Source organism: Acipenser ruthenus, chromosome 18 (assembly GCF_902713425.1).
Source record: "Acipenser ruthenus chromosome 18, fAciRut3.2 maternal haplotype, whole genome shotgun sequence".
Lineage (NCBI taxonomy): Eukaryota > Metazoa > Chordata > Actinopteri > Acipenseriformes > Acipenseridae > Acipenser > Acipenser ruthenus.
Genome location: NC_081206.1, coordinates 21733336 through 21758687, shown reverse-complemented (window position 1 = coordinate 21758687; position 25352 = coordinate 21733336). Strand labels below are relative to the sequence as shown.

Genomic DNA, 25352 nt, shown 5'->3' with positions numbered 1-25352 from the left:
TTTGGAAATAAAGTGTGCTTTATTCATGGGACAAAAAAGAAGGGCTTTAGCTGCAGACAAAATTCAGACATGTGGTAAAGCAGATCACAGTATTAAAAAATGTAAATAACTTAAATATCTACAATACATTATTAAGATATCTGCAGAATCAGAGCAGATGCAAGAATAAAATCCTTAACCCCAAAGTGCACACATAATGTGGTGGTCCCAATATGAATGTTAAGTGATAATGAAAATAGAAGGAATAGAAGAAAAAGCATTATCTTCTGGGTCCTTCTGGGTCAAAAACTAAATTGAGAAGAATAGTTTTAGGGATCATCTAGAACAATAACATAAATAAACAGAAAGTGTTAATGAACTCAAAGAATGGGGTTAACATACAGCTGAAAGTCATAAAACAAATGAGCATATTTTAAAAGGAATAAACACACTCTTTTTTTGCAAAACCTGTTGTTTTCCAAATCGTATGGGAGCACAAGGCTCTAAAAATATCCTTTTACTCTTATTAACATTTAGTGTTAATTTATAGTTAGTCCTAAAATTTCTCTGATGGGCTGATCTGTAATCCCAAATCCTCCTAACCCCGTTTAATTTCTATACACTCGCAGAAAGATATGTACTTTTTCTCCAGAGAATGAAAAAAAAAAAAAAAGGTGCTAGAGTAGAAGGCCGTCCTGGAACGTGGAACAACAAGCCACTGCTATAAAGGTGTGTCCCTATTATCGTGCAACAAACTACAAATCCAGTCCAGGCTTGCAGCTGCATACCCCTCTCCCTGAATTGCTCGCCGGGAGAGCAGCTGCTATGATTTGGCGATGGAAAGACAGGCGTTGCAGATAATATCCCAGGCTCATATCGGGTCCTCCGTATTCAACTGACTGCTCTTAGCATCTGCTGTGCAGAGGGATGTGTTTAAGGCAGCTGTTATTGTTTCTTGTTCACTCGGGACCTTGTCTGTGGAACAACATTAAGAGGAAGCAATCACTGGCTTGAAAAATGTAATTTCTGGAAATATTTAATTGAAAAAGATAGCTGACAATATATCCTTCAAAAAAGCACAATCATGTCATGCTTGCCTGTAGCTCTTTTCTGTAGTTGAAACCTGCCTGGGTAACCTGGCTTTACATTCCATGGGGTAAAACTTCAATTCTGGACTTCACTATTGGACCTTGAACCACAAGAGCATTTCTATTATCTGCATCATTTTTCAACCCACCAGTGCTTTTACTTTCTTGCTGCACCTGGGGCTGGAGCTGGGGCTGGGGCTGGAGCTGGAGCTGGGGCTGGGGCTCAGGCAGTGGCTGGGAGGTAGGCTGTGCTTGCTGTTGTGACTGCCTGGAATAAAACAAACAAAAGGGGGTCACGGATGAGCTGTGCACCGCTAGTTATTAACTGCACAGTTGTTGAACTGAATATAAAAGTTGCCATGTGGAATTGCTTTACATGTTAGATTCAAACTAGTATATGGCTTCGTAGAAACTCTATCAACGCAAGCAAAGCACACTGAAAGGATGTCTACTTACTTATCAAAGTAGGCCTGCCTTCTTTTTCGCAGTTCCTCTGCAGTTAAAGTTTCGTTCTGGGTGGACCTTGATGAATGTGCAATGCTGCCGTCTCTTGGATCAGGAAGACTACTACCTCCTGCAGCGCCTAAAACAATACAGAACAGGTGCATTCACTTTCCAATGAGTGATACTGTTGGATGTAATGACAAACGCTGTTGTTCAGGGACAACCGTGGGAAAGGGTTAAGGTCACTAGCAAAAACTTTTGTGCAGAAGACATGCCACCATACAACAGAAACAGGTTTCATAATATATATATATATATATATATATATATATATATATATATATATATATATATATATATATATATATATATATAAAATGTGTGTGTGTGTTTACCTAGCATACTGAGCTGAATGGCTCTGCGCAGGTCAGCCTCTTCATCTTCCACCTCAATGTCCTGTCGGCTGAGCGCCAGCGCCTTCCTCAGGTTCTCCTCATCCTCATCTACTGGGCCCGTCTGGAAGCCTGTGCTGATTTCCACGGCACTCTCCATGGGGACACTGCCAGACACAGACAAAAGGGCAGCTGTCAAACCAAGACTTTCATACTGCCGAAGGGATGTAAAGACTGTATTTAATCAATCTATATTTGTGATGAACAGAATACAAAAATCTCCTTTGAATTCTTTATTTACAAACTGACATGTTGAAGCATACAACACATACAGAACATTGTATAGGGTGCTATAGGATACAGGATGATATCCACACCATGGGAGGTCAGATTAGGTTTACTGGCTGAGTGGGTGAAAATCTTACCCAACCCCCTATGCTACATTTCTGATAACATAGTTAGTTATATTAGGGTCTACTATATATTAGAAAGATCTAAACATAATGAGTGGGACCAGTGGTAATACCAGTGCCAATAAAAGGCAATACAATTTATTTAAAATCTGTTGTTATCACTCCTATAATGTTCAAGATATTAAAAAATCCTAGAGCCTCTTATGATATCATAACCAATTATTAACTATAGGAATTAATGTACTCTTTTGATGATGATTTACCATTGACATATCAGTATTTTATATTTTGTAAGGGGTTTGTTAACAATGGTGAACATCAGTCTTCTGATAAGAGAGAATTGAAAACTGCACATTGTTTCCATCCAAATGCGTCCCTTACCTCTGTCTAGGGATGTGCACGACAAATATTTTGACTATCGATAATTCCACAGCTGTTGAGGTCGACTAATCGAATAGTCGCCCCCCCCCCCCCCCCCCGCCTCCCATTCAGAATGAGACGTACATTAAATGCGAAATAATGCAAAGTGACAATTATTGCAATTGCAATAAATTCTGAACTTTATTTTAAAATACTTAGCTAACACAACAACTTTAACAACTTTGTTAAATAAACATTAGGCTATGTAAAAAATACCTTCCTATTAGGAAACATACAGAAATGCCATAACAGCAGCAATAACATAAGCATACCTGTCAACGCTCGTGTGAGACTCTCGTATTTTGCAAGCAAGTGTTATTTTTTTACCGATATTGTCACAAGCTTTTCCGTTAAATTACAATTTCAAATGAACTATAAAGGTTGTGACAATTAAAAAAAAAAAAAAGTATAATTTTTATTCAATTATTAATTTAATTTTCATTCAATAATAGTGTAGCAATGTGAGCTGCGAGGCAAATGCCTTAACATTAGCATCCTTGTGGCAATAATGTTTTCCGGTCATAACAGCGAAATACAAAATGCATTAGACTATCTAGCTAGCTAATTTATACAATCCACTTAACTAAACGACTTACTTTTCCTACGTTTTCAAACCACACACAACATATAGACTACCGGTCTACGTTAAATCAAATCGGAAACATACCTGTGCGTTCGAGTTCCAGTGAATAAAAAATAAATAGCCTGTATCGGCAACAGCTTGCTATGTATGTAGCTAGCTTAATAATATTAATAAATAAATGAATGAACAAAAAGGCCTGAGTGGCATTAACGCACTAGCCTTCCATGGAAGCAAAAAAAATCCTAACAAAAACTTTAGGAATAGTTAGGCTAGCAATGTCCATTATTATCATCATGTTCACTTATTCTTGTTTAATCAGCATGTCCATCAGGTCCAGCAATACTGCAGCAGACGGTGCTCAGGCAGAGTTGTTTGTTTTTGTTTCAACTTCAGAGCCTCAGTAGCTATTGCACTGTGATGAAAATGCGACACAAGACGGCTGGCCGCACCGACTACATTATGTATGGCACCAAGTTTAAAGCCATCGTTGAAGGCGAGCTTGCAGAGTGTGTGCAAAAAATTCGAGTCCCATTCAACAAACTCCGAAGGTGATGTTGCTGGCATTGTCGTGAACACAGGCAGTGATTTCCCCCCTTAAACCCGAATGGTCTACAGCGGTGTTCAACACATTTGCGAGATTCTCTGCTGTATGCCTCTCTGGCGTGGCGCGAGTCTGTAGAACTACGTTTTTCATTTCCCAATCCTCAATGACGTACGACTCGGTATTCGGTGCAGTCCACGCATCTGTAGTAATCACCACCTTCTCAGCCTTTGACAAGTTTCTGCGGACAGACGCTGCTGAATCGGCATGCATTTTTTTCGAGTCGAGTTCCACAAATTTCATCAACTCCCGAAATCCCTCACCTTCAACAAAACTTATGGGAAGCATGTCCTTTGCCACCATATTAGCAATAAGGGCTGATGTTTTTCAGCACGTACGACGTTGTCACACTGACGAGGCCTCACCGCAAAGGATGCAATGGCGGTTTGTTGCGGTCCTCTTTTCTTTTCTGTCGTTGCTAGCGTCACAGAAGGGTGTTTGGCTTTTAATTGGGTTAACATACCAGTTGTAGATTTGTGGTAGTTTAATTCCACTGCACATATTTTACACTTAACAGTGTTTTCATTTACTTTGTCAGAGTATTTCTATGCAGAACTTTTCTGTGAGTAAGCCATCGTTAGCCGAGGTACGTTCTAGTTTAGCCAATCACAGACAAGAAATAACAAATCCCACCCTCCAGTCAATCTTCATTACCGCTACATAGAGAGCCAATCAGCAGTACAGGCTTTAAAATAAAATCAATATATACATTTTTTTTTTTTTTAGCTTTCGAATGTTGGATTCACTTGTCGATAGGTGCCATCGTTATCGAATAGTCGAATGTTCGACTATTCGGTCTCACCCCTACCTCTGTCCACTGCTGGTCTGAGCTGCCTCCTCTCCAATCAGCTTTGGTCTCTGTGTCTGCTCCACCCTTACAATGCCCAGGATCTGGTCTGCTTCACAATCGGGGAGATCTCCTCTGATGACAAATATCGAGTAACCTGGAAAATGGAACAAAAAGAAAGCTTAGAAAAACAACGTATCTTAAAGTGTACACTGACTGACATGGTAATAAATTATTTTGAGAAGACAATTCATTAAAACGTTTATCCCAGGTAAAAACATAACAGTGTATTAAATAAGAGAAAGCACAGTGAAAGCACAGAGGTGCACAAGTAAGCATGGTAAATCATACATATGCATGGTTAACAGCATAATTCACAAAATGTGCATAATATTATTTTTTTCATTAGATTCTGACATTTCTTTTCACCAAAACAAATACAAACAGGAGGTAATAATCAACAATAATCAAATGCATTTAGAACACTTTTTTTCAAAAACAAAAAGCAAATGGAAATACGTGTAGGATCTTCACAAAAGCCTTTAAATACAAACATGCATGCCCATATCATTTCTTCATTACAATATACCATCACAAAACACATTAAGATGTGACTAAAGGACAAGAAGAACATGTGTTACTGGGTAGCTATGTGATAACGTGCTTAGGTGTTGTTTTTTTGTTCTGTTTTTTACATTGTTGTAAGTCTGTGTTAAGGTGCTTTACCTGAATACAGGAGCTGCTCTTCAGTTCTAGTTGTCTGCAACAGGTATATATAACGGAGGCTAAATCACTCAAAGTTTCATTATATTAGTAAGTGTCAGCAATCGCTAGTGCAGAGCTGTGTTTTGTTACCAATACAACAAGAAACTTGTATCCACAGTAGCTGTAAATTTCTCTATAGGACAGGACAGGATAGGGCAGGGTATGGTATGGTCCACAAAAGTAATTATCAATCAGATAGAGCAACATCTTTAAGTTTACCTTCTTGTTGTAACTGTGCTAAGAAAAGTGCAAGGTATGTGTCTGAGATGAGTTCTGGACCCGTCAGCAAAGAATTCAAGTTAAACCACTGAAAAGTTAAGAAGTGTAGAATTAATATGCATAATTTGATCCAATGATCTTAAAACAATACAGTTTAACCATAATAACTTATCAACTTGAATAATTTATTTTAAGGAATTAAAAATAGTATACTTTTTAATGAAAAGTTTTTCAAAACCATAGGTTTTACTATGCTTTTAAAAACAGCACCACACCAATGATTACCTGTTGTCCAAGTTTTCGAACTGTAAACCAGTGTTCCTTGTAGTTGCATATAAATGCTTTTTCATTTCTGGATGAAAATAAGTGTACGTTATTAGGTTTCCAAATACAGATGTTCTTTTTTTCAGTTCACAGGAAGCATTGTAAGATTTGTACTGTATATTATTATTATTATTATTATTATTATTATTATTATTATTATTATTATTATTATTATTTATTTTAAAGATAAAAATGTGTTCTTACACTGCTTCAATCATTAGTCTCTGATACTCAGGGCTGTTGAAGAGAATCAGCTCCAGCCCCCAGACTCCCAAAGCATTACTTATTACCTGTATACAGAAAGTTGGCATTAGATTAAAGAAAGAGACAGAACCGACAGACCATCACCATGTTTGCACGATTGATAATCTATTGTGACTACCTATACCCAGTATTCAGAATAAATCACTCACTAATGTAAACTGTATATTCAGAAGAAAGTCGAAAAAATATAACAGATCAAACAAAAAATGACATGGGCCTTGTGATTCCCCCTGTTGTAAATGCATATATACAGGTTTCAATTCTGTTTAAGATTTGTATTTTCTTTTATTGTGATCATTAGTTTGAAATCTTACTTGAATAGAAAAGAACCCGCTGTCATCCATGTTTCCAGAAGGCTGCTGTTAAATAACAAACACATATAACTGTCAAACAAAATACAAAAGGAATACAGATGTATCAACTACAATATCTATACTGGCTGTGCAGGTGACTTAGTTCAAGTGACCATAAAGACCAGCTTTACAGCATTTTACATGAAATAGATGCATTGTGTGCAGTATACTGTAAGAACTGTTTGTAACATATTAAAACTTGTTCATATGCATAGGCTCAAAGTAAAACATGCAATGGCTCTAATCTGCTTGTTCCATTCTTAGGAATACTGCTCCTGTACCTCTAAGAAGGTCCTATACTCTTGGCTGGTCAATCCTCCCTCTGCCATCCTCATGCGCTCCTCCTCATCCAGCTGGTGTGCTATGGAGGACAGCTCCACAGGGCTGAAGTACTCCCCCTGCAGCAGGTTGTTGAGGCAGTGCTGGGCACACAGAGACCCCTCTTGCTGTAAGACGCCACAGAGACAACTAAGGACATGACCGAATGCCTTTGGCAATTGTCCAATGCCACTGATAATCAAATGAAGTGGGGTTTACTTGTTACATCTTCTTTTAATCAAGCAATGTGATCTGTTAAGACTGTCGTTATATTAGGCCACTCGGGTGCCAACAGCTGTAGCAGTGATGTGATGTTTAATCAACATAATAGGGATATAATAATGCCACAACAAAACAGACCCATACGTGTGTAAACATATTGAAGGATTGTGAAATGGGGATTTTGGCACATTTAAGTGAGTGATTCCTTCTTGTTTTACCAGGCCCAACGACGTTAGATCTGTACTTCTCACTCAGGGAACCAAAAGCAGTGAGATATGATATGGCTTGTTTGAATAAATAAAATAAAAAAAATACTTTCATTTAGAAGGAACAGTGATGCAAGCTATGCACCACGACTATATACAAACATGGCAAATTACTATGAATGAACAACCTAGGAAAATTCTATTATGTTCTGTTTACACTAGCCCCCCCCTTACTTTTCTTACAATTGCAAATCTATTTTTAAATCTTAGGCGACATATGCCATACGCCGATACAAAAGACGTCCGACACCAATTAGCCGTAATTATTAACCACTGCACAGTTCCATAAGGAGCACTTCAAAATAGAACGTCCTGATAACTGGATGTGCATTCTATACATTCGTTTTATGGCAATATGGTAGACCGAAAAATACATTGAAATATAATTTACTCTCTGCATTTTCATTTCCAACCAAAAAAATAAATAAAAAATCCCAATTTATTATGTGATTCGTAACATTAAAATAAATTCGCTGTTATCATTACAATTTGATTTGGACTGTAAACATTTATTTTGGATTTCTTTTTTTTTCACATTCTTGAAATTATTATTTTACTTACAAAATAAATGAAATGTTACGCAATTTCACCCTAATGAAGTGTGTCATGCCATTGCCATAGTTTTGTCTTAACCAGAAGTACATCATAAACAATAGCGTTCCTAAAGTGTATTTGTTTAGCTGCAAATAATGTCAGACTTTTGAATAATTGCATGGGTTTGTGGTAAAGTGCGTACATTTTAAACATACGTTTCCAACCGCTAAAGTTAAAAACAATGTCTTTAAATGAAGAGCTCGCTTACTTTTTCATGAAAAACAGACTCCATGTTTGATCCTTATGTAAAACAACACACTTTGAACTTTGACCCCTCAGGTCAGCTGCATCTAGCCAATCAGTAATGGGAAGGGGTGTGGTTAAGCTGTATGTAACCCTGGGTGTGATCGTTTTTTTTTTTTTAGTTTGTTTGTTTTTTTAAGGATTTTAATGATACAGTATAACATGAATATCATTTTAACCCTATAATGTACTGCGTAGCAAATATGCTACATCAGTTTCATGGAATCCAAATATCAGGTTGTATACCATTAACAACCTCTCTGCTGCCTCTCCATGGCAGGAATGGAACTGCGTTTTCATACATTTCATGCCTCGCCAAGGAAGTTTATTTAACATAAATAAATTAACCACAAAGTCGTTTTCTTTTTTTAATTACAGATGCTTTTATCTACATTATCTGCATCAAATATGATAAAGTGAGAATTAAGTACAATTACTATACAAGTGCTTGTGTAATACATAATGTACTTTTTAAATTTAGAAAAAAGTCAATAGTTTGGGCTAGTTATTTGTTGTGTGTATTTGTTTCAGATGTCACAGAAAAATAAAATCACAGTTCAAGATGTTCTGAACCAAATAGAAGATGGCAACACGAGTGTCTTTGAAGACTCTTCAGATGATGATGTTGATGAAATTACTACTCTCCTTCAAGATCAAGACATTGATGATGGTGATGAGCCACACAGGTCTTGCACCCAAGGGATTGAGTATCTGGAGGAGAAAAAAAAACAGATCCTCCAGAAACACTATTTTCTGGTTTGATTGAGGCACCACCAGAAGATGCCGATACCTTCACACCATATCGCTACTTAAAGCAATGTCACGGATGACATGCTTTCTGAAATTATGATGCAAAATAATCTTTATAGTGTTCAGACCACGTCAGTTTATTTGCACCACTGCTGGGGATTGTGCAAAGTGTGAGGGCCCATTGGGAGCATGAAACACACTAGAGGCCTGTAGCAGATGTGATGTCCAGAATAGCTTTGTGTTTTGTTACACTTCACTGATAACAACGAGGTATCTGAAGAATTTTGTTTTTAAAAGGTGTAGAAACTGAGGCCATGGTTGGAGCAATTAAGACACAATTTTCTACAGGTCACACCTGAAGAATGTAATTCAGCTGATGAAATCGTGGTGCTATTCAAAGGCAAAAGTGGCTCCAGGGTTTATATGCCTGGAAAAGTACGGTTTCAAAGCATGGGGGCTGACAGGAGTTCCAGGATTCCTCAATGACTTTGATATAGACCAAGGTTCTACAGCAAAAAAAAGGCAAATCTGAGGTTGGTGCATGTGGTTATAAGGTTAAGAGATCTCGGTTTGGGAGGAATAATCTGTAATTCAGTATTACCATCTCTCAAAATGTCGTCATTATGCCCATAATCCATTATTATTCTGCTATACACATAATAGCTTATCTTTATATTAGTACTTCATCACAAATAAAAATATTCACAATATCAATGATGTGTCTGAATGCAATCACATTTTTACATCACCTTGCTGCAGAATTTAACCCTCATTGCCAGAGTATATCTTGGTAAAAGGAGACATGGTTTGAAATGCCTCTTCCATTTTAGAGTTATGAACATTTACAGTAATGTATATGACTGAATAGCTGCTTACTGTGGTGCAATGTCCCACAATTATGTTCAATGTTACACTGAAATATGATTCCTTGGTGAATACCTAATTTCTGTGCACTGTTTCATCAGAAATCAGATATTTTGTCTTTCTATTTTGTTTATATTACATAAGGTATTTGTTGCCTTGAGCTTTTCTTCTGTTACTGTTTGCAGCTGCAAATTATTTCAATCACCATATGAAGGTAGATTGAAATAATTGGAAAAATAAGACCCAGATTTACACAGAAACTTCTATTTTATTTTGTGTGGTTTATTGTTTCTAGTTATTGAAAAGCAGGTCATACTCAGTACAGCTTTGTCATATTGAGTACATATTCAGTAAAACTTTGTCATACAAAGTCAAAACATAAACAACAACCTATCATCTTGTATCATCTTATAAATAGTCTGGGGTTTAATTTGCTGTTGGAAAGATTTACTTCCAGGTCACTTCCTCTCCAGGTTTCAGATCCCTAATAAGGTAATAAGAAAAAAGAAATTACAACATATCACAGTGCTATAATCTTAGTTAATAAATAGGAACCTAACCTTTGATAGAGTTGGATCAATACAGAAATCCTATTTTACTTAAACATATTATTATTATTATTTATTTTATTATTATTATTATTATTATTATTATTATTATTATTATTATTAATAATAATAATTAGCAGACACTGTTATTCAGGGTAACTTACAATTGTTACAAAATATCACAGTACAAAGTATCACATTATAAAATATAATTTTACAAGTTATCACATTAAAAAAAATCACAATACAGAATATCATAATACAGATAAGCAGTTATGATTTCCATTACACGAGAGTAGATGTTAAAACTTCATGCTGATGTGAACTCGGCTCTCGCCAAGATAAGCACCAACTAAGACGTAACTTTACAGTAAACTAATGTGATCCATATAGTGTGTTCTAAATGTGTACAATAAGATCAAATTTAAGTAAGAGCGAAATAAAGAATACAGTAAGGTATAAGTAAGGGCAAGATAGACTAAGAGCAGTTATAACTTACAGTAAATATCTGCTTATATGAGTAAAGTCCAGTAACAACATGCAGTAAGTATGATAAATGGATGAGAATAATTTCCCAATAAGAGGAAATATAAAAAAACATGAGTACAGTTACCTATAAGAGTAAAATCAAATACAAGATACAGTCATAGATAGGAGCAGTAGTTGAATGCGGCAAAGTATGGAGCAGTTCAGTGCAAGTACAAGCTGATGCAAGAACTGGTACAACTGGGTGCCATATAGTCCAGTATAGTCGAGAGTTGAGGCTTACAGATGCTGTCTTAACAGGTGTGTCTTGAGGAGTCTTGCAAGTAGTCTTTTAGGACTGGTATTGGATTGCAATGGAGGGGCACACTATTGTTTGTGAATGAAAGCAAAAGTTTTAAAAGTATTTGTTGTACCTGTAAAATGGTTATCTACATCCAATGTATTTTAAAAGAGATTTTCAGTTTGTGTAGTATGTTTGATTCCGTTTGCCTTTTACGATAGTCATTTCAGTAGCGCTAGTCGTAGTCGTACATTTGAAAGTTGAACACGTTAGTAATCTTAAGATTTTTGGTTATGATATTTCTGTATTTGCATACTCTGTGTACTGTACACGAGTAGCTTTATAAACAGGTGTTTCACAAAATCACATTTAGTACAGATGATGTAACAATGTGCATTTAAAAGAGACATTTTATATATTGCATCATAATCCCTTATCTGAAATACTAACCTGGAGTACAATAAGCTCTTGTTTCTGAAAGATGTGAGTTTCTCATCACTCCTCCTTTCCAAATATATTCCAAAAACAAAGCCAAGTGGGACAAGAACGTTGACCCAGTGCTCCCGAAAAACACTGACGAGGTTCACCATCTTGTCTGGGTAGGTAAAAAAGTGAAAAGGTACATGTAATCATCCATGATGATGACACAGGATAGGTTACCATAGCATCAGCAGGTCTGGCCTGTATAGCAAATCATACTGGGAACAACATGAACAAACACGAACAAGATCGAACGAACACAGCTGATGAAATATTCTTAGCAACATTATGAACCTTTGTCATAAACTGTATGGAAACATAAGACATAATTCACCATTTTTAAACGTACACAGAGATGAGAGGAAATAGAATACACACCGACTGTATTGGTAGCTATAAGTGACTTAATATAAGGTAACGTGCATAACTGCCACACTAAGCATCATCAAATATATTTATAATAGGTTGTACATAAACTATAACTATATATAGTATAGTAACTCTTACCTTCACGTCTCTTTATCACACTCCCGAAAGAGGACAGTCAGGAGGGCATTGGGGCGAACTATTATTTCGAACAAAACGGGGGGCTTAATTATCACACGAATTGTTCAATAACTAATTATTATTTTTATACATACTTAACATATTTTTTATGGTTATATATATATAATTTCATTATGTTTTTTTAATGATATTAGTCTTTATCTTTGTTTTGCTTTATAGAGTAATTATCAAAGAAGTCCTGAAATGGTACAGTCTGACGACCTTTCCCCCCCGGCTTCAGTTTGTAATGGCCGCTGTGAGGGAGAGGAATATGCTGTTTGTTGCTGTATAGAAATACACATTTTTGTAAACCTTTATTTTATCTATAAAACACAATATGTCTTAACAAAAAAAAAAAGCGTAGGCTTATTAACTTTGATTTCTGTTTCTGGTACGTTTATATATTTTCAGGCTCATACAACTGCTCACATTTATTTATTTTAAGTGCCCTAATTTTTCTTTGAGGCCCGACCACAGCAGTGTTTTGTTTAAGTTCATAATTATTTTACTCGTTTTAAACGCCATCTGCTTAAAACTGAGCTGCACCTTAAACCAGTGTAAAAGTTTGTTGTGGTTGTTTTTCTGGTAAAACAAAACAAAAATGCTTACTTTAAGTAGTTATTCGTAAATATTAATGTATTCTACATTTTGAAAAGGCAATTAATTGTGGGTTTATTTGGTCTATTGGTACTAGCACGCGAGGTCCACTAGTTTTAATCTACACGTAGAATTACAGCTAGAGTTTTTGCTAAACATTATTTCATTACATAACACTGTACAGGGATTCTTCATTGTGTTTAAGGAGATTATTGATAATCATATTTAAATGGACTAAAGGTGAGGGAGAGACACAAAAAAAAACATTTAAGACTTGATCTGGTGCTCTCTTCCTCTCACAACATACAGATTTTATTTATTTATTTATTTATTTATGATTACATTAGTGGCTGGAAGAAGGAGGAAAGTGTAACAACGTATAGAAGACGCGCATGAATTGTATTGATTTTGTCGTTATTGTATACACAATAGCCTACGCAGTGGCAGATAGACACCATATATTACAGAATATTATTCTAAGCTTTAATAAATATTAAACAAACAGTATAAATTACAGTACAGTAAACGCATTGTGGTTTTTCCACTGTCTTTTAGCATAATTGTGTCGCTGGCCAACAGCCAATCGTAAGATGACCTCTATTATCAAGTTGACTGCGATTTCAGGGGTGCAGGAGGAATCGGCTCTCTGCTACCTGCTTCAGGTGGACGAGTTTCGCTTCTTACTGGACTGTGGATGGGATGAAAGTTTCTCTATGGATATCATAGATGCAATTAAAAGGTTTGTTCACCATAGAACAGATGTATTAATGACCATGATTGCAGTATGGAGCAGATTGGCTAAACACTGAAAACAATAGGTTTGGTTTTCATAAATAGGTTATGTTGCCACCGACAGGTTTGCCAGGCAATAGTAACATCAGCTGAGCTGTTGTCAAGACATGGCCATATTCTGATGACAGAAGTTATGTGTGATGTAAAGTATGGCGCTTACAGTAATTTGGATTTGCTTTCTTTCAGGCATGTTCACCAGGTGGATGCAGTGCTTCTCTCCCATCCTGATCCTCTGCACCTCGGAGCTCTTCCTTATGCAGTGGGGAAGCTGGGGCTAAATTGTAGTATTTATGCCACTATCCCAGTTTACAAAATGGGGCAGATGTTTATGTATGACCTTTATCAGGTAAAGCCAAAGTCCCATTTTGTTTCTCATGGAACCTATGTCCTGTGCATTTTTATCATATTTGATGTACTTATTTATTTATTTATGTTCTCTGTTAGTCGCGTCACAACACTGAAGACTTCAACTTGTTTACCCTGGATGATGTGGACTCAGCCTTTGACAAGATACAGCAGTTAAAGTACTCCCAGATTGTCAACTTGAAAGGTACAGCTTGAAGACTCAAGTGTCTGATTATCAAGATTTATTTTTGACGGTGTCCATGGTACATCTGAAATGAGACTATAAATAACGCTATAGAAGTAGAAGTTGCAGTGACCCTGGTATGAAATTACTTCCTGTGATGTAGCTTAGTCTTAGAAAATTGATTTTTAAACCATATGACATCATTGTGGTTTGAAACATCACCTGTTCAGAATTACACAAAAGTATTGCAGATCTTGATCACCAGTAATTTCAAAGAGGTCACATCTCATTGTCCAAAACCTTGTAAATATTTTAATATTGATTCATTACTAACTTTTATTCTAACTGAGCTACAAAAATAGATGAAATAATCGATCTCAAATCGTTTGTGGTTGCATTTTTGGCCATTGCAATGTGACCTATTTGAAATTACTGGTGTTTGAGGTCTGCAATACAGTGTACTTTGTTTTCTTTGTGAACTTATTTAACATCAGTTCATGTCAGAATCTGAGATGGTGACTCCAAAAATTGCACCCTGAGGTTTTGATTTGGCACAGAATGATTTAAGCTAAAGTCTTTTGCCTTTTATGGTTTTTCTTTTTTGTCCTCAGGCAAAGGACATGGCTTGTCAATAACTCCACTGCCAGCCGGTCACATGATAGGAGGAACCATATGGAAGATTGTGAAGGATGGGGAGGAGGAAATTGTGTATGCTGTTGACTTTAACCATAAGAGGGAAATGTAAGTACAGTGATTATTCTTTTTAATGATTCTTGATGAGTAGCTGAATACAACTCTCCCACTGCTTACTGTAGATCTTCACAAGAGCGGAGTATATTAAACTGTTTAGCCTTAGTAGTGCAGTACAGCTTAAATAGGGGTTCATGACGCTTACAATTTTGGCAAGTCCATATGGAATGGGGGAAAAAAAGAAAGATAGTGCAAATACTGAGTGTGAAAATGTGTTTTTTCCTCAGCCATTTGAATGGATGTTCTCTGGAAATGGTTAACAGGCCATCTCTGCTCATCACAGATTCCTTCAATGCCACATATGTCCAACCCAGAAGGAAACAGCGTGACGAACAATTACTAAGTATGTTTTTGTTTATCAGCTATATGGTATCATAAGTGTGTTGTGTTGCTTTGACATGAGTTCGAGAGCTGTTCATCCTTTCTAGTTTCCTGACATAGATGCATGTACATAGACTAGATCAACCAAATTGCCTTTGTAGAGGCAGGAGCCAGCGTCATCTAGATATGCCATGTTTCCTTTTGTATTTGCAAGCAATGTTACAGAAGTGCACTTGATGGTGCTGGCAGAAAGACACTGACTAATCTGTCCTACATTATATATGTCAATGTCGGGCAACTAAAACTGAAGAGCAGCTCCTGAACTTGTAGTCGAAGCACCTTCACACAAACTAATAAAACAAAACAAAACAAAAAAAACACTAAATGTGAGTCAGTGCAATAAGAACCAGTCAAAATGATTGCAAACATCAAACTATATGTAATATCCCCTGCCAATTATCCATATTGCAGTTCACTAAAAGAGAAGGGGGCGGACTAACAAGGGATTATGCGATATGTGGTTTTCGTGGTGGTGCTTTCTCATAGGGTACTTTTCATTTTGTGTTGAATTTTCTAGCGAATGTGATGGAGACGTTGCGGGGGGATGGAAATGTGCTGATTGCTGCAGACACTGCAGGGAGAGTCCTTGAGTTAGCTCAGCTCTTGGATCAGATCTGGAGAACCAAGGATGCAGGACTTGGAGTCTACTCACTTGCATTGCTCAATAATGTCAGCTACAATGTAGTGGAGTTTTCAAAATCGCAGGTTTGTATTTTTCGGTTTGAGAATGCTCTCAAGCTTCCCTGTTTCATCCATAACTTTTAAGACGTAGTAATATGGAAAAGAAAATAGTACAATTATTAGAGACTTTAGAATTGTACTGGTTTCTTTTAGTATTACTACAGAGCTCCCAGTTTGCTTCTACAATAGACTGTCTACTCTAAAATTACACTTTTTGTAACCTGGTTATATTATTTTCCTGTAGTACAGTTTCACCTCAGTTTACATGTTTAATGTACCAGAAGTATATATTTACACATTTCTACTTGTTGCCATTTAATCTGTAGTTTCCCAAAATTATGTTTAAGTTTATACTGGAATATAATTCTTTGTCAGTCTTACATTCATCCGTGAAGTAATTCTTTATTCAGTGCATCCATTCTGATTTGTTTGCATTTCCCAAAGATATTGATAGAGACACAGGTCTTACCATCCACTTGAAATCTTTTTCCCCCACTTCAAATAGACGCAATTTAGGCATACTTGGTTATAAGGTGATGACCCTGCAGTACTTGCAGCAGTAAGTTAGAAATTGCATCGCCCAGCTTTGTTTTAGCTCAGGAAGAAAACAGAAATCTTAAAGGGGTGTTTTCTTATAATGATATCAATATTTTACAAAAAGTACCTAAAGATAACTATCAAAATTAATAAAAAGTATTTTAAATCTGTACAGACCCTGGTTAGCACTAATCTTGGACTACCTTACCTAACTAGCATTAGTTACTCTAGTGTTAATTAGGCTCTGTGCTACAGCTTTAAAGTAAAGCATTACTCAATAAAGCAGTTCAGAAACTTTTTTTTCATTTTTTTTTATTTTTCATTTTATTTTTTAATAAAAGATTTTGGGGGGGGAAAACCTAAACATCTCAAAAGCTGGCTTGTTTAGCATGTTTACAAGAATTAACCCTTTCATCCCTAGGTGGAGTGGATGAGTGACAAGCTGATGAGGTGTTTTGAGGACAAGCGAAACAACCCCTTCCAGTTCCGCCACCTCTCCCTTTGCCACAGCCTCTCTGACCTGGCCCGAGTACCCAGCCCCAAGGTGGTACTTGCCAGCCAGCCTGACCTGGAGTCTGGCTTCTCCAGGGAACTGTTCATCCAGTGGTGCCAGGATCAGAAGAACTCAATCATCCTCACCTACAGGACCTCCCCCGGCACCCTCGGCAGATATCTGATAGACAACCCTGGGGAAAGGATCATTGACCTGGAGGTAAGGACCAGGAGCTCAATCAGTGGTACTGAAGAGTTCCTTCATTAATACCCCCCCCCCGAAGATGAAATCCCCTGTGAAGGCAATGGAGGCAGTCATACATCTCTGTTTGTCACATTTCACATTTTTCCATATATACTGAGAACCACTTATGCAATTGTCATAAAACTTAGTGTTAACATTATTTAGCATTGAAAATATAAGATTCTGGGGATATATGATGGTGTCTGTCTGTCTGTCCGTACTTCTGTATGTCACACTTACGTTTGTTCATGCAGTCTATCTGGAGAACTTCTTATCAAATTGTTAAACATTTAATTGACATTTCTATACTATTCTGTACGTGCTAAACTAAGTCATGGTCATCATCTTTGTCATCATACTGAATTTACACCTGCAACAGGGGTTGTATGTTACTGACATTTTTACAGACCAGCAGGTTTCCAAAAATAACAGCAATTGTGTTTAAAAAAAATATGAAGGCAAATCCCTTAGAAATAAACAAGGGTTGCTGTTTGGGACCTGTTCAGTGTGTCTGATAAATTAATTTTGCCTTTTCGTCTTTCTTTTTTCATTGTAGTTAAGGAAACGGATTAAGTTGGAAGGAAGGGAGTTTGAAGAATACATGGAAAAGGAAAAAATGAAAAAAGAAGCTGCCAAAAAGCTAGAACAAGCAAAAGAGTAAATAGCTATTATTTTTATAATGCTCATGACTGAGTTATGTCCCTTATATAAAGTGCACTTCTTGTATTTGGTTAAAGCACCATATTATACTGTATAGAACACTATTATCCTAGTATAATAAGCACCTCCTGTATAACATGCAACGTGTATATAAACAGCAAAGATTATTCTTAAATGTGTGAAAGGTTTCGCAGTATACTACAAAATGTATGGTTTATATTACACCTTTGTCTATGGGGGCAAGGTGGAGTTGATAAGAGGCAACCAGACTTACAAACATAAAGTGTATTTGCAGGCAGTTAGTTCTGTGTTGACTGTGTTGCTTGCAGAGTGGATGTTGACTCCAGTGATGAGAGTGACATGGAGGAGGATGTGGAACAGCCCCTTCCTGGGAAGGCTAAGCATGACCTGATGATGAAGGGTGAAGGCGGCCGCAAGGGAGGCTTTTTCAAACAGGCTAAAAAGTCCTACCCCATGTTTCCCACCCACGAAGAAAGAATCAAATGGGATGAATATGGAGAAATTATTAGGTTTGTTGTTAGTTATGAGCTTATCAGCCTAAAAGTAAACATCTTTCCTAGAGAGAGATTTATGTATTTGTGATACTTGGCCTCTTCACAATAGTTAGTTAATGATTGGTATCGATTAACTTTTTTTCTCAACTGTTGTAATGCAATAACATTTAAGTTAATATAAAAACCAAAATTGATCAGAGCTTTGTCATCATCAATAAAACCCCTCTGTCTTTCTAAACCTAGATATCCACAAATCGATAGTGGTAACAGTTTGTGTTGTGTCCAGGGGTCAATTCTGTTTGTAGTAATGGCACTTCAGTTGTCTTAACACAACTACAGCTGCTGTTATATGGTAGAGAAAGGGTTAGGGTTAGGTTTTGGATCACACTTCTACATAAATTATAATTCTGTGTTTGAAAGAAAATCTAAATTAAGCTTTCTTCATAGCCATTGCAGATTGCTGTGTACCTTTTATTGCTTTCTAAAATTAGACAGTCATGCTAATTTCCCTTGAGATCAGTCATGGATTCCAGTCCTGCCTCCAGAGGTGCAGATGTACTGATGAAGTGTGCCTGTTTAACAGATGGCCTTGGATTTAATGTGACCACTGTCAAGATTGTCTATTTGTAATATATTCCCATGCTATTGATGTGCAGCACTATATAAATGCCTAGAATTTACAAACGATTGATTAGCGCCTAATAAAGAACCTTCAGGTTATTGTATCAACAAATGTAACTTCTTGCACAAGTTTGTATTTTTAATGCAGGGACTGTGTGCTCTATGCTAATAATATAATGAAACATATATCGCACAGTGTTGATAATAGGGTTAAAAAGAGGTATGTAGGGAAAATAACACATTGTTCAAATTAGTCTTATCATATATATAAAATTAAAAGTTGTTTGTTTTCTTTCAGGCCTGAAGAGTTCCTGGTTCCTGAGCTTCAGGCCACAGAAGAAGAAAAAAATAAGCTGGAATCTGGATTGACAAATGGAGAGGAGCCTATGGACCAAGACCTGTCTGATGTGCCCACAAAGTGCATCTCAACAACAGAGTCCATTGAAATCAAGTGAGTATTAACCAGTATGTGTGTCGCTAGTAGCGGGAGAATGTGAATGAAGGCCTAAATCTTGCCACATAATACTCGTAATAAAGGAAAAGAGTTTTTAACTCTTTACAAAGAGACAGGACGTCCCTGAAAATGATATTGAAATACCATCTCAAAAAAGGATTCAACCGTGCAATTTAATTTAATGTGATATCAGTCTTTGGAGTTACCATTGGAAAAATATATTTGGGGGTTGGGGGGTAAAATGTGTAACAAATATCCCATTTAGTCATTTTCATTGGTAGTACAGTTGGCGCCGCATAATCAGGATACTGATAATCAGGATTTCTGCTTAAATGGGACAGAACTCTGGGAGACGGTTCTTCCCAATGCTATATATGTTGTTTAATTGGGACGCCACTTCGTTTAATTGAGAAAGTATTTTCAAATGATGAATGGAGATCGCTTTTCAGAGCAAGACAGGTTCATTTAGGGCAGTGCAGTGATTATGCTGTGGCTTGCGTAAACCAGGTTGAACTCTGGATGGAGCCGAGTCTCCTTTGCTTTCTCAGGATGCTGTGGCAAACAAACTTGGCTTGTCAACATCGCAGGTGTCTTGCCTTGTGATAAGATGTGATTTAATTGTGTTTCATTTCATTTAGAAATAAAGCGGTTCATGTTGTTACGGAATAAAAAAAAACAATGGACTTGTATTTTAAATGATGTATTTAATATTTATTCATAATGTGATGTGGTTTAATTCTATTTCTTTTCATTTAGAAATAAAAAAAGTAAAAATACTTCTCTCTTGCACATGTTGCAAATGATGATTATAAGTGTGACTAAGGTCCTCTCAAATGCTTTGCGTTTAATTGGGACAGCCGCTTATTTGGGATATTTTTACATCGTCCCGATAAAGAGGTGCCGATATTAACTGGATAATATTTGGGGTGTCGCTGCAATTGTAGAACATGTTGCTAATGATCCCCATGGTGGATAGGAAATAATTAGCATTATCTAGCATATGATATTGAGAAATTATCTGATACATGAGCACAATTAGATATTATTTAATTGCAAACCTCATAGAACTTCTTAAGAAATTGTTAACAGGGCTTGACCTCATTTTTGCAAGTCAGAAAAATCCAATCAGTCCTCCTTTGTTTTGTTTTGACTGACAGAAACCATTAAACACAGCTTCCTAATCAAACATTGGACACGATTTGGCGAAGTTATTAATGAAAAGCTTATGGCTCGGCTCAGTAGGCATCATGGGAATTGATGCCCAAGTTCATAAATAATTACTATTATAAAGGATAGAAGGTTGTATTAAATATGTCTGAAATGCAGATGAATTTCTGTATTTATCGGCAGTTCTATTTTCAAGGCTTTTATCTCTCTCTTGCCTCTTCAGAGACTGTTTCACTGATAGACTCCTAATGTGGTAACAAAACATTTCCATCCTGTACTCTGCAGGGAACTCATTCAAGGGAAAATGTATTCTTCGAAGAGTCGTAAACTCAGTTCTATTAAAGTAAGCCTGCAGAAGCCTTTTATATGACTTGACAGCCCCCTCTTTTCTAACCATAGTCCATAGTGGAATTTGATATTTGATTAACTTTTTTTTTTTATCATGAATTTTAAGAAAGGTGCAAAAGATAATTAGTCTTTCATTTCATGTAACCCATCCAATATTGTTTTTTTGTTTCATTCACAGAGCTAGAATAACGTACATAGACTATGAAGGACGCTCGGACGGAGACTCAATTAAAAAGATCATAAACCAGATGAAGCCTCGACAGTTGGTCATTGTGCACGGACCTCCGGAAGCCAGTCATGACCTCGCTGAGTCTTGCAAAGCTTTCAGTGGGAAGGACATTAAGATTTACACACCCAAACTGCAGGAAACTGTGGACGCAACAAGTGAAACCCATATCTACCAGGTAAGACTGTGTTTTTTACTCTTTGATTTAATTATGAAAAGAAAAGTTTCTAGGGCTGCAACAACTTGTGGACTAGATGACAAGTAGTTAATTTGGAAGGGTTGTTGATTTGCAAAATCACAAGTTGACTGGTCTGCCTCGTTTGATGTTAGCACCATATTAAGTCAATATCTGACTGTGAAGGGGGTGGATATATTAAGAATCCAGCTTTTCCTTATCAAGTGATCCATGCTGATTGTGTTATGGGGCATTCTCAACAACAATGGGACAAGGGGAAGAGAATCATGTACAGTAATTAACATATAGTTGGTTAGTGGTCCACTATTGACACCAACTATTCATCTATCAAAATAGTTGTGGCAGTCCTAACTGTTTCTGCAGAGATGGAGTTTGACAGATATTTCTGCTGTTTTGGTTAAATCTTAGAAATATTAGACATGCACATTTTGGATACCATTAATTGAACGGTTTTTTGCACTGGAATATAAATTATGTTGACCAATTAAAAAGGAAAAAAAACACTAAAATGCCATATTATTTATGTTCAGTGTAGACAGCAGTGATGTTTTGTATGTACAAGCAGTGGTGGCATTTAGATCCACTGCAGTTCTGGATCAATTGAATAGCCTCCTGAATTTCTAATATACAAATTGCCTTGTGACTGCTGGAAACAGCATATCACGTCTTGTATTGAGACAGGTTTTTGACTAATTCTGATGTTTTGTTTCTTTTTTCAGGTGAGGTTAAAGGACTCCTTAGTGAGCTCCCTTCAGTTCTGTAAAGCCAAGGACGCAGAGCTTGCCTGGATCGATGGCATGTTGGACATGAGAGTTGTCAAAGTGGACACAGGAGTTATTATCGAAGAAGGAGAGATCAGAGATGATGCAGAGGAGGGAGAGCTGCCCATGGACATTCCCTCCTCCACCCTCACCACCAACTCCAGCGCCATCGCTCAGCAGAAAGCCATCAAGAGCCTGTTCGGAGACGATGACAAGGACATTTCTGAGGAGAGTGACATCATTCCAACCTTGGAGCCCCTTCCCGCAAACGAGGTTAGCGTCCAGTCCAACAACCTGTTAACGGCATTCCTTTGAACAACTTATTGAAAGAATTAGAATCTGGGGACATCAGAAGGTGTCTGTTTGTCGTGAGGTATATTTACATGTCACACTTGCTTGTATCTAGAGAACTGCATATCCACATATAAACACTGTTAATTAATCCAGCTCAAAGTGGCCACATTGAAGTACCATTTCATGTTTAGTCGGGCTTAAGTGTGCAAACACTATTCAAATAGTTTGGTTACAGTTCCAAGCAGCGCAATGGACAGTGAGGCTTAATACAGTCGTATCCCACCGTGCACTGTATTTTATGTTTACAACCTTGCAAATATGGAGTCCATGCCCACAGAAGACGTAGCGCTTCTTAGCATGAACGTTGTGGCTTTGTTTCTTAAAAACGAGGTACATTTTTATCATAGAAGTGTGCATTGAACTCTGAAGTTCTCCTGAAGGCTATTTCAACACAACCACAGCTTGTAAACCTGCTGTGTCTCAGACCCTATTCACTATATTTATATTTTTAGTTTTTAGTGAAGATGTTATTGGGGCAATACATTACAGTATTAAAGTGTTTAGGTCTTCTATTGTTTTGATCATTGGAATAGACCCAGATGTTGTGTAACATTTTAATTGTATTACTTGAACAATGCTTTGCTTACAAAGGGCATTATTCTATTGTTTTGATTTTCAGATTCCAGGCCATCAGGCAGTCTTCATTAATGAACCCAGACTGTCAGATTTCAAACAGGTTTTGTTACGAGAAGGGATCCAGGCAGAGTTTGTTGGAGGAGTCTTGGTTTGCAACAACATGGTTGCTGTCCGCAGGGTAAGAATTTAAAGAAGCTCTGCATTTTAATTGCAACACTTGTTTCAATATTTTTGTAATTATGTTTTGTTTTTTACAGACTGAGGCTGGACGAATCGGATTAGAAGGCTGTCTATGTGAAGATTACTACAAAATACGGGGACTCCTGTATGAACAGTATGCAGTAGTTTAAGAAAACGGATGTACACTGCAGAAAATGGACACCAACATAGAGACTTTCTGAAGTACCCAGTTGAACAGCCTGAAGTTAAATTCTTCTGTTAAAGGCTGTATTTTGTATTTCTTTAAACACTATGCACTTCTTGCATCCGTATAAACTATATACTTAAAGAAGAGTATTCCACGGTTTAGTTTTTTTATGTAGTCAAGATACGGGCTGGGTACGAAAATGTTGGTAACGATGGTATCGCCATAGAAAAGTTGGGATCAAATAATATTTTTGGGCTGAAATATCATATTTGTATGTATGTCTGAGAAGAAGAAAAAAACTGTTTTACAGTGGCTGTCAAGATTGAGTATCAGGTTGTTCATTTAATGTAATTTTTTTAAATTCCATTTTTGGAGTTTTTTTGTCCAAGATGTTTACTTGTTTTTCTCTTATTGCTTCTACACAATTTCAGCTGGGATGTTACTGACTCAAAGGGATATTCAGTGACATCCCCTTTTTCACTGTCCGACTGAATTGGGATTTGAACCCGAACTCTGGTGGCTAACAATCCTCAGTTCTAACCATTAGGTTGAGATTCCTGTATGTACAGATTCATAAGACCACAAGGTGGTGATATTTCTCCTTTTACATGGCAGAATGCCAGTAACACACTGTTCCCTGTTGTAATCAATTTACTGTACATGTTGTCACTTAATGTTCATTAACATGCAGATTTGTTTCAGTCTTTTTCATTTGGAGTTTCAACGAATGGTAATACAGTTCAAAGCCAAGTTCCACATGTTGGATTTGGAAGTTAACATACAATTAAAACCCATATTCTACTGTCCGGTGCCCTTTGATTAATTTTGGGGTGTTTACTTTTGCATGTAACAGCTGGAAATAATCTCTAGAGAACTCTAAATGTAGTAATGCAATGCAAAATTGATTTTCATGATGATTCTTAATTTTAGTTAATTAAAATCTCATGGCATTAAAAAGATATTTGACTGTTCAAGAAAACATAATTGAGGAACTAGAAAAAGTGTGATCAGCAGGCCTTTATTTCTGTACATGTTATAGTAGGAGTTGGCATACTGAATACATATGAAAATATATTTAAATCCTGAACATACTTTTAAAGCTAGTGTCCTGCATTAGTGTTAATTGATACATCAAAATAAAATTACCCAAAAAACATTTGAACATTGTGGATGTTGGGCTTCTAATGTGTTCTGTATGGAGAAACCATACAGAACACAACACCTGTAAGAGTTCCTTCTGAAAATGCAAGTCTAGTTCAGTGTTCCAGAGTTCATGAATGGAATGACCAGAGGTTAGCAAAGTATTAAACAAAGGTTTAAGAGCTGAACCTGATAAGCTAATTAACGGAAAGGATCAAGAAAGGACCCCATCTGTTACTAGAGGTCTGGCTTGGAGCAGAGTGCCAACAAGATCACATTGGAAAGTGATTAATTGTTACTAGCCATGTTTAAGCTTTGTAAGTCTGGTAGAAAGTACAAAATGCATGCAAGGAATTGGCTTAAATGTTAAAGTCTGCTGAATAAAATAACCTTGTGTTTTTTTCTAAGTGAGCAAAAGCCACATACAGTGGTTGATATTAATATAATGTGTGTATTATAGTACCAGGTTTACTTTGTTCTAGTGTTCTGCATTTATTTATTATTATTTTTTCCTGTAGCTTTACAGGATATACAGTACTTTTTTAGCTAGATGGGACCACTTTATCTCCAAACACATGAATAGTTACACAGTGTTGGGTATTATTAAGTACAGTGTTTTCTATAGCATGCAGTATTTCTATGCAGTTGCAGACAAAAGTATTGACACCCTACACTTATACCATCATTCAAGGTAACAGATAAAGGACAAGCATTTAGTAAACTTGAACCACTTTT

At 36.7% G+C, this 25352-nt stretch overlaps 3 protein-coding genes across 3 annotated transcripts; 1 reads left to right on the top strand and 2 right to left on the bottom strand.

Moving 5' to 3' along the window:
- On the bottom strand, positions 1-8321 carry LOC131698657 (ataxin-3-like). Its single transcript, XM_058991519.1, has 11 exons — positions 8241-8321; positions 6914-7078; positions 6594-6638; positions 6220-6305; positions 5977-6043; positions 5692-5779; positions 4729-4864; positions 1907-2070; positions 1524-1650; positions 1217-1335; positions 1-954 (listed from the first exon to the last, which is right to left on the bottom strand). The coding sequence occupies exons 1-11, from the start codon at positions 8262-8264 to the stop codon at positions 851-853; spliced, it is 1125 nt and encodes a 374-aa protein (XP_058847502.1). The 5' UTR covers positions 8265-8321; the 3' UTR covers positions 1-850.
- Positions 8322-10150: 1829 nt separating this feature from the next.
- Positions 10151-12321, bottom strand: LOC117425333 (NADH dehydrogenase [ubiquinone] 1 beta subcomplex subunit 1-like). The gene is made up of 3 exons (XM_034042191.3): positions 12191-12321; positions 11654-11798; positions 10151-10373 (listed from the first exon to the last, which is right to left on the bottom strand). Exons 2-3 carry the CDS (start codon positions 11791-11793, stop codon positions 10337-10339), a joined length of 177 nt encoding a protein of 58 aa, XP_033898082.2. The 5' UTR covers positions 11794-11798; positions 12191-12321; the 3' UTR covers positions 10151-10336.
- Positions 12322-12465: 144 nt separating this feature from the next.
- On the top strand, positions 12466-24279 carry LOC117399957 (cleavage and polyadenylation specificity factor subunit 2). The gene is made up of 15 exons (XM_033999451.3): positions 12466-12620; positions 13382-13565; positions 13805-13964; positions 14063-14168; positions 14759-14888; positions 15125-15240; positions 15796-15983; positions 16918-17208; positions 17789-17889; positions 18222-18422; positions 19327-19479; positions 21176-21401; positions 22139-22453; positions 23154-23288; positions 23368-24279. Exons 2-15 carry the CDS (start codon positions 13417-13419, stop codon positions 23458-23460), a joined length of 2364 nt encoding a protein of 787 aa, XP_033855342.2. The 5' UTR covers positions 12466-12620; positions 13382-13416; the 3' UTR covers positions 23461-24279.
- Positions 24280-25352: the final 1073 nt, after the last annotated feature.

Bases quoted from the DNA above. Each gene is read 5' to 3' on its own strand.
- LOC131698657 (XM_058991519.1), bottom strand. From the start codon at position 8,264: ATGGAGTCTGTTTTTCATGAAAAA. The intron at 6,306-6,593 runs GTAAGATTTCAA...TTCTGTATACAG, and splicing joins GCGGGTTCTTTTCTATTCAA to GTAATAAGTAATGCTTTGGG. The intron at 6,044-6,219 runs GTAAGAACACAT...ATTTTCATCCAG, and splicing joins AGACTAATGATTGAAGCAGT to AAATGAAAAAGCATTTATAT.
- LOC117425333 (XM_034042191.3), bottom strand. From the start codon at position 11,793: ATGGTGAACCTCGTCAGTGTTTTTCGGGAGCACTGGGTCAACGTTCTT. The intron at 10,374-11,653 runs GTTAGTATTTCA...TTACCTTATTAG, and splicing joins AAGAGCTTATTGTACTCCAG to GGATCTGAAACCTGGAGAGG.
- LOC117399957 (XM_033999451.3), top strand. From the start codon at position 13,417: ATGACCTCTATTATCAAGTTGACTGCGATTTCAGGGGTGCAGGAGGAA. The intron at 18,423-19,326 runs GTTTGTTGTTAG...GTTTTCTTTCAG, and splicing joins GAATATGGAGAAATTATTAG to GCCTGAAGAGTTCCTGGTTC. The intron at 21,402-22,138 runs GTAAGACTGTGT...TTCTTTTTTCAG, and splicing joins GTGAAACCCATATCTACCAG to GTGAGGTTAAAGGACTCCTT.